This window comes from Lytechinus variegatus, chromosome 2, assembly GCF_018143015.1.
Source record: "Lytechinus variegatus isolate NC3 chromosome 2, Lvar_3.0, whole genome shotgun sequence".
Taxonomy (NCBI): Eukaryota; Metazoa; Echinodermata; class Echinoidea; order Temnopleuroida; family Toxopneustidae; genus Lytechinus; species Lytechinus variegatus.
Genome location: NC_054741.1, coordinates 37,284,156 through 37,293,213, shown reverse-complemented (window position 1 = coordinate 37,293,213; position 9,058 = coordinate 37,284,156). Strand labels below are relative to the sequence as shown.

General features: G+C 35.8%; 1 protein-coding gene across 1 annotated transcript; it reads right to left on the bottom strand.

Moving 5' to 3' along the window:
* Positions 1-2,473: 2,473 nt before the first annotated feature.
* Positions 2,474-9,051, bottom strand: LOC121408016 (28S ribosomal protein S17, mitochondrial-like). Its single transcript, XM_041599315.1, has 2 exons — positions 8,865-9,051; positions 2,474-3,548 (listed from the first exon to the last, which is right to left on the bottom strand). Exons 1-2 carry the CDS (start codon positions 8,973-8,975, stop codon positions 3,213-3,215), a joined length of 447 nt encoding a protein of 148 aa, XP_041455249.1. The 5' UTR covers positions 8,976-9,051; the 3' UTR covers positions 2,474-3,212.
* Positions 9,052-9,058: the final 7 nt, after the last annotated feature.

Sequence of the window (9,058 nt, the reverse complement as noted above, 5' to 3'; positions counted from 1 at the left end):
CCCTGCAGCAAACGCATGACTATTTCATCACATTTCTTTGTTTGGATATGGTCTTAGACTTTGTTGCATGTTAGGTAACTTGTCTTCTTCCTCTTCTAGCAGATCATATTCCAGATTTTACTGTAATTTTGTATGGTTTCTTCGTCCTGGTCTTCCCCCTTGTGCTTTTCTTCCATGTCTGCGGCCTCTTCTAGTCTCTGTCCTCGACTGTTTCCTGCTGCTCAACCATCTTATCCTTGTTGCTGCCATCTTTTCCTCTTCTTTAGGCAGATCAGAAATGCTACATTTTCTCTGAACATCTTTAAGAATGCATCTATTTGTTTGATGATAAAGTAATTAAGATAAACATATCTCAATGACATATGCCAAGCAGAGCTCATAGTCTGCTATTGCATGCATGATTTATTGAAGAAAAAAATGAAGACAACTACATGTATAGCACTCTCATTTTTTGATGTCATCAGCAATTGAAAAAAAGAAGCCTCATTGCAAAATGTTTATGAGATGAAGCTTATGCCACAGACCACCAATGAATCCGACTGAACCAACTGATTGGATGTTGTAATAGATTTGGTTGGTCTATACTGTATAGAGTCAGTACACTGAAGAAATCGTATTTCCTTTTCTCTACTTATTTTAACCAGAATGGTGAATCAAACTTCCTATGAATAGACATTCTTCTTTACAGACTTTCATCCAAAATCCACTTGTATTAATTTTTGAATATCACATTAGGGACAACAAATAACAAAATTTGACTTCTGCAACCTTCCATAATATTAATATGCATGGATGTTGTCAATTTAAGTTTTTCCCCTGTAGTTATACATGAAATCATTCATACAATATTGACAGAGTTCTACATGTCTCCTCTTGTAAGATTTAGAATTCTAAAGATTATCATGTGTGTTTTTGTGTTATGTTTTAGATCAAATTATGCACAATCAAATGTTTACTCTGTGTTTGGTTTGCTGTAAACTTGATAATTTACATCAAATTGTATACATATATTGTGATATGTACAAAATTCAACAGAATAAAAGATCTTACTTATATAATTGTGAGTGATCTCATTTGTGTTTGCTTTAGGTCTGGTTTGAAAATGGTGAGAGAGACGATGCAGGGACAATGCACAGCAAGGCATGTCCTGACATGGAGGGATCAATCACCCCGTTAATGCCAATAAATGCATATTACATGTAGGCCTAATGCATATTATACATAAATTGATCAAAGTTACAAAGACAAACTCGTGCATGATGGAAAGATTTGTGATATGTTTAAATGACGTCATCATGACCTCAGGTGTTGCGCTGAATGATGTAATTGACTTGCACGACTCTGGACAAATTATTTTGTGCTCAAGTAAAAGTTTGATCAATACACAATTTATTTCCTTTTTTTTATCCTTGGGACCAAAATGTCTTTATTGTACACAGAAATTCTGGTGAACTGTTGCTGAGCATTGTGACATACTGTACAGTATTACAAGCTTGGAACTTGTGACTTTGGAGTGTACATGTAATACTGTCAAACCTGCTATCAACCTGTACAGAAGGACCACATGTTTGGTATACCTTTAAATAGTACTTTCCCTATAAAAAGTGTTCCAAAAACCAGTTCATAAAGACCACTTTCCTTGTCTACCTTCTTCTACCTGCTTCTTTATCTACAGGTTTTATTGTACATGTAGTGAAAAAAAATGAAATGTCTCATCAAAGGCAATCTGACAAATAAAAGTAACATTAGTACTTAGTATAAAAAAACAAATGGAAACAAATGATGAAAGTTCTATAGGATTAGCACAAGGAAAAAATACTTCTGGATGTTTGAATAGTGAGATGACAAAATCTAAAATTGGTTATTTCGTTACAGCAATAGCAATGTAATGCTCAATGGTAGATATTCAAACAGAGAAATTATTGTTTGGAAGAGGGGGGGGGGGGGTTGAAGTTATCTCTTGTCATCCCCTCTCTTGAATACTGTGATGTCACAATTCTCTGCAGGTAATGATGGTCCAATTTACTGTGACTTTGTTGTTCCACTGTTTGCTTTTATTTAAACCAGTGACCAGTATGAGAGGTAGCAGATTGGGGTAAAGATGACATTAAAAAAAAATCAGTGTGTTGAGAATATATGTAGATCACTATATCACAGTGACAATAAATACCTATCTGGCTAATGACAAATGCCATTTATCTTACTTCCTGTCTGAATATTTTTTTCTAATTTTCACTTCTTAATTCACCAAAAATATGACTGTGAGCACTGAATATACATGTAGGTGATACACTTTTGAAAGGAAAATGAAATAAAAATTGCAAGTGTAATAAGGATAACACTTATTTATTCATTTAACATGAAGAATGTCTTGAGGAATGAAGAATACTCAAGCAAACTCATTTTGAAAATGAAGGATGATTTAAACGGGTTGATTTCATCATCCAAAAGTTTATTTGCCAGAATGCAAGTCAGAATGTCCAACAAAAATTCATTTTCACATCACATGCATCACCATCACAAATCCAACTCAAGTTCATTTCTAGTTTTGCTACCAAGCTAGATTGGTTTTCAAGTTCAGACTAGTATACAAATACTTCTGGGAGACGGACATCAATTTCGAACCATGATTTCCAGTGACTTTAATATATGTATACTAAACTTTCTTTCACACTGTGAATAAAGCCAAGGTGTGACAGCAACTTTGAACAGAATCGTCTACTCAGAGCCGAAGGGCCTCATAAAATACTAAACAGAAAACAGTGAACTTATATGTACTGATTATCGTTATCTACATACAACTAATATATTGCCGAGGATCAAACAGATCAAAGATTGATGCAAAACATTCCCATTCACCGAGAAAGACAAGCTAGCCATTTCAAATCTTCTTCGGCTGATTACAATCATTTTCTCAAAAGGTTGAAGAATTATCTGCAGTGCATTCTAGGATGCTATTACAGAATTTCCACTTCCTCCTCACTGGACGGTTCTTCCTCGTCAATTTTTTTGTCTGGCCGAAGCTTCAAGACATTGGTGTGTGTGCTATCACTTGTGAGCATTGGTTGAAAACTGAGGAAATAACGTAGGTTTGATCTGATAGGTTTGCTACCAACCATCCAACGGTATGCTGATTCCCATTGATACACAAACCCCTTCTGACAGGCAGGGCATAAACATGTCTTTAATGCTTAACTTGTAAAACTGAGGATTCATACAGGCGTGCCATCAACTTTAAGATCTTTTCCATCTCCCATCGTCCTTGAAATGTTTCCTGTGACATCCACTTCCTTGTCCACACTATCTGTACTATGATCAGACACCGGAGCACCATCGGAGCCCTCCCCCTCATCCCAATATGAGTAGCAGTCGCATTTCTTGCCAGTGATTGGATCAGTCACATTTCCAAGGCTGTAGATGATTCGCTCCATCTGGTACTTGACGTGGGTGGACTTTTTAATTGGTAGTTCCTTCACAAGGACAATGTCTCCAAGTTTCGCTGCTTCCTCGGGGTCATGTGCAAACACGGTGGACCGCTTAGGGAAATACTGAGGGAAAAACACAGAAAAAGACAAGATCAATTTTTTTAAATAACTGAAATGTTATACATCTTGGTCTGCCTACATCCAGGATTCCATTCACACTAGGGCTGTAATTTTTTACAGAGATTCATTGGTATGAAATGGTGACATAAATCAATACACTGAACATCTAATTGAAATTCGAGATGAAAATTATAAAATTTAAATACAAAATGCATGCATTTTACATGACTGCATAACATTACTAACATTAGCAATTGAGGTGAGGCGACACCATCACCTTCAACTGTGTGGAATATCTGATTAGATAGAAAATATAATTAGGCAACCTGATCTGTGGTAGCTGTCAGACTGCAGAATTCACAGATTTAACCAAAGTATAGTAACAGTAGAGGCCCTGGTCCAAAAATTGGGATTATCACAGAAAACAAGGATATCCTCATAAACCAAGACAAATCATGTCTCGATAAATTGAGATTGTCCTAGTTTATGGGGACAGTTTTACATAGACAGCAGTTATGGGGATATAGCGTCATTAGTATGCTAAAAATAGATTAAGTGACCTCAAATCCACCCAGTGCACCATCTATTTTTCAAGACTTGCCATCTTCCAATAATCTTGTTACGAAACCCGATATGTTTACATTGACTAGTGCACTTAGTGTCAGGACTAGACAGGTGAATGAACTTTCCTCTAGAGATTTCTTGTGTGGAGAAATCTAAAAACTGAAACAGCCGAAACTGGGTCGATCCAAATTTTCTGACCAGCACCTCTACTGAGTAAAGTCTAAAATTGTAATTTCATCTTTTAGGCAAAATGGCTATCTAATAATCTATGTGTGCAATTCCATGGAAAATGTTCACTTTAGAGAAAAAATGAAGTTTAAGATTTCACTTCAGCAGTCAAATTTTCTTAAAAAGTAATCTATAAAGTCTCAATTTCCAATAGAAAAATCGCAATATTGATAAAATTAGGTAGTTTTTTCCATCATTCAAAAAATAGAATAGTAAATTGCAAAATGTAAAAAATGTGGCTATTTTTAAACAATTTATCTTTCCTGTCTTTACTAAAAGCAAACAAGGTCCCAGAGGTCTCTGTTAACTTTTGAATAGTTGATTAATGTTTAAATCAACAGAAAATAATCGTTAAATTTTATGCCATTCATCAATTTTAGAGAAATCTGTCTTCAGATTTGTGTGATTTCTTTACCATTATCAGTGTCATGTCCGTTACGTTTTTCACTTAAAGTTTTCACAGCTTCCAGGAAATTTGTCTAAAGGTACTGCAGATTCAGATTCTATGTTAGAATTAAACCCCCTACCATGTGTAGCAATCATTTTCCCTTACCACTTCTCATTTTCATAAAAATGGCGTAACGGACATGACAATTCGCGTAACGGACATGACGCCTTATATATGGCAAAAGGCAGCATTCACAAAAACAAAATATTAGGCTCAGTGTCACAGACTGAGGTCAGCCTCAATTGTTTGAGGATAGCTGAATGTAATATTTCCTAGAATCTGCATGTCTTTCAAGCTATTTTTAGAAGTTGGTGAATGATGAAAGTTCAGCTCTTGTTCTGGTAGATTTTTCTGAGAATTAACGGTATGCCACATAATATTAGGATAAGATGCAGCTAGATCTGGCAACATACTCAGATCACAATCTGCATCATTTGTGTTTGAACAAACATTTGATTATCTTAGGTTTTTGCACTGACAGTTTGGAGCATTATAAAACTCCAACTCGTGAATTCATGATCATTGATGATATTTCTTCAAAGTATCTGACTTTCACCAACCTCTACATACTTCTTCAGTGATGGCATGGGCTCACATTTAAAAGCAAGTTTGTATTCGGATATCTGTGTTACATGATGTAGCTCTATGAATCCATGAATCTACAGTGGCACTTCTTTGCAGTATCACAAAGCAAAGGGGCCGTGGAAAGAATGTGGCGCGATCAATAAATTATGTCATCATAGTAGTATTTTGGTCAGCCATAATCAAGATTTGAATGATGTATCTTCAATTGTACACAAGCAGCGCGGACAATACAACAAAATTAGATACAGCCACATTTGTCAGCAAGCAAGATCGTACGATTAAGAACATCCAAGATTTGATGAAAGGATGATTATACTCAGGATGATAGTTATTTTGAATGAAAAAAAAATCTCAGAAGCTATTTACAAACATTCTAATTACCTTTCAACTCATACATAATCGATAATGAAAAGCCGGTTTCCAGGTACTGCTATTAAATTTTTATTGAAATACTTTTTAATACCATTTTTTGTCATCTTAAAACTGACATTAATACGAGTACATGTTCTTTATCATACAATACATTCCATAATATGTTCATCTTGGATTTATACAGGTCTGGTATATTTTGTTTTCTTCTCACAAAAAATGAGATTTGGTCTGCTCAGTGTGCAGTAGTGGTATGATAAACATTGTATTCAATATAAAATTATCACTTAGGCTATAGCTATTAAATTAATGATACCTGCTAATAATATCTACATATTTTTCTTTAGAGTGTTAGTAAAGGTACTTTGCTGTTACATAATTACTTTCATTATTCATATTTCTTTCATTTTCAAACTAAGAAGTGCTGATGAAGTTCACTTCATAAGGGTGTCATGTCCGTTACGCTAGTATATTATCAAATATTAAGGCATGAATAAAAAATAATCTTTTCTATCAACTTTTTCTCCTTTAATTAGGTGTGGTGGATGGTAGTAACTTGAAAATACTCATTAACTGTTGTTAACCGGTGTAAAATTAATTTTTCTAAATATTTTTTTGTTTTATAAATATTGTACAAAAAGACCCCCTCTCAAATTGCAAAATAATAGGAGATATTACAGATTACCAGTTATGATATGTCTCTCTAACCTCTAGCCTTAACATGTAAACAATTAGACTTGTACCATATCTTGTAACAAAATAATTATATTCGCTTACAAAAAGTGGACGAAACTGTCATGTCCGTTACGCTTCGTGTGTCATGTCCGTTACGCTACATTTTGAGCTAGGAATACAGAATGCACTGCAAAACTGTTGTTAAACACCATTTTATGGATAGAGCATGATCTTAAGATTAAATTAACACCAACGTCAGGTGCATGCAATCTAAGAATTCACAGGAATTTTGATAAGCAATAGGAGGTAAAAATGCTTCGTCCATTTCGTGTCATGTCCGTTACGCTCACGAAGAGTGCAATTTCTCCGCAACTGTTCAACGAAACGATTTGAAATTTTATGTGTATGTAACAGATACTTAAATGTGTCTGATAAGCTTAGTAACAATTATCAAAAGACTGCTAATTCTACTGTATAACTCTTTGAATTACAAAAATTTGTCTGAACGTCATGTCCGTTACGCTGGAATTGACCATGTACAATTGAAAGTTACATAGATCTATATTTTATTTATTAGCCCTAATTAATATTCAGCAATAGCTCATATAAAGCCATTAACAATATCCAAAATGAATTATGTTCAGGCCTGTGTTCAGGTAACCTATGCAAGCCAGGGGAAGGGGTAGGCCAATATTTTCCATCGCTACTGACCAGTCATCAAAGTCAAACATATATCTTTACTTTTCACAATCACACCACTTTCTTTCAGATCAGAATCACTCATGCCTCATGGCATGGAACATGGCCATGGTTGCTTGGGAAATTTTCTTCTTTTTTTTGTCCGTCAGACTCAGAGCAGCATATTGGTTAACATGCATTCCAAATTCAAAAAAACACATTGAACATGTTCCAACATATTCACACTTGTATTTAATCAGCATGACCAGAAGATCCAGAACAAATTTTTCGGAAAGGCAATAGCCTGGCAGGGCCTGGGGCCGATTGCACGAAAGGGTCTTTCTAAAGCAGGGCCGCCGGCGGTCTTTCGTGTCGCCTATCTCTTGATTTTTGTATGCGGGATATTTCTGAAATATAATTCATTAGCTCGCATTTAAATCAATTTGTATATGATTTCAAAATATATCACATCATTTTATAAACAAAGATTTTGTTTACTTTAATGGATGAATAAAATGTTTGCACATACTTTATTTAAAGTACGTTTCACATGCATGGCCATAGCGCATCATAATAAACGGGTGACATGAAAGACAATACAGTTCTTGCAAAGACCCTTTCGTGTTATCGGCCCCAAAGTCCCAAATTAAAGACAGTAAAGGCATGGTCACACCCACTTGTTCACTGTTACCACCCTGCCTGTGGGGAATCTACAGGTAGGACTATGGTATGCCAATGTTGTACAGAGCACACACTTCAAAAAAAATCATTAAAATATCACTTTTGTGACCAAAATTACTAATTTACATACAGTTCCAATTTTTCATTGGTAACTTGAGAATAATTTTTGTATTCACCAGAGCGCTCAAAAACTTGAATTTTGGGCATATTTTTATGTACGCCCTCTATTGGTGGAAAGTGATTATGGCAAGAAAATTTTCATTTTTTGATCTCTATTTTTAATTAAGACAAAAATAATTTAATGAATCAAATTTTAAAGAGTCAAGTTGTATGAATAATAAGTGTAATGGAAACTGTCGGTGTAAAAAAATCAAGCATTTGCCCCAAAGAAAAAGAGAAAATAAGCCAAACTTTGCCACCCTTATTTTGCCACACATGGAGATATAACTAAGTGAGAACAAGGTTATATCATAACCTTGTTCATTGAATGAATTAAAGTGGTCACACCGCGCCGCCCGAGCGTTGTTGGAGCATTTGTGGAGCGGAGAGAAAAAAATTATCACCACTCGCTACCATTCACCATTTTTTTTTTTTTTCGATTTTTTCCCCCAATTTTGTGAGCGAAATTCGACCCTCTTTCCCTTCCGCTCCAACAACGCTCGGGCGGTGTGACCAGGCCTTAAAATCAATGCATGCAACAACGCTCCTGGTAATAATAATATGGCGAGATGCCAAGTTCAAAGACCAGCTATGCGTGAGATTTTTTTGTTAATCTGAGTGAGATCACAGACATTGTGTACAATGTATATGGGGGATAGGCTGTGACAATAGTTGCGTGACGTGAGACAGAGATTTTAGGGGATGAACAAGAGTCCAAAATGCTTGAGTCTCACGCATAATGCGTGAGACTTGGTAGCTCTGAATATGGTATTGAGTGGGGGCAGGGGGATTCTTGACTTGACGAGTGGTAACAAATGACTAGAATTCTAAGGCTAATTAGCGGTCATGCTTGCAGCGCAGGCGCCTCTTCGCCGCCGAAGCTCTGGGTATGCTTTGCGAGGAGCACCTCCATCGAGCACGCGCGTGCTTACCTGAGTAACAAATGGATCCAGTTGTAACTTATTAACCCGAACTTTTGCAGTCCGTGTCATCTTGGTTCCTATAACCTGTCCTATAAGTATTTTTCGAGCTGCACCAGACATTTTATTCTCTTAAAATAAATGAAATTCTTCTCAATCAGATGCGGGGTCGGTCGTCGGGGTCCGACTGTCTTCAGTTAGGTTAG

Coding starts and splice junctions, on each gene's coding strand:
- LOC121408016 (XM_041599315.1), bottom strand. CDS start 8,975: ATGTCTGGTGCAGCTCGAAAAATACTTATAGGACAGGTTATAGGAACC. Junction 3,549..8,864: donor TGGATCCATTTGTTACTCAG/GTAAGCACGCGC, acceptor TTTTTCCCTCAG/TATTTCCCTAAGCGGTCCAC.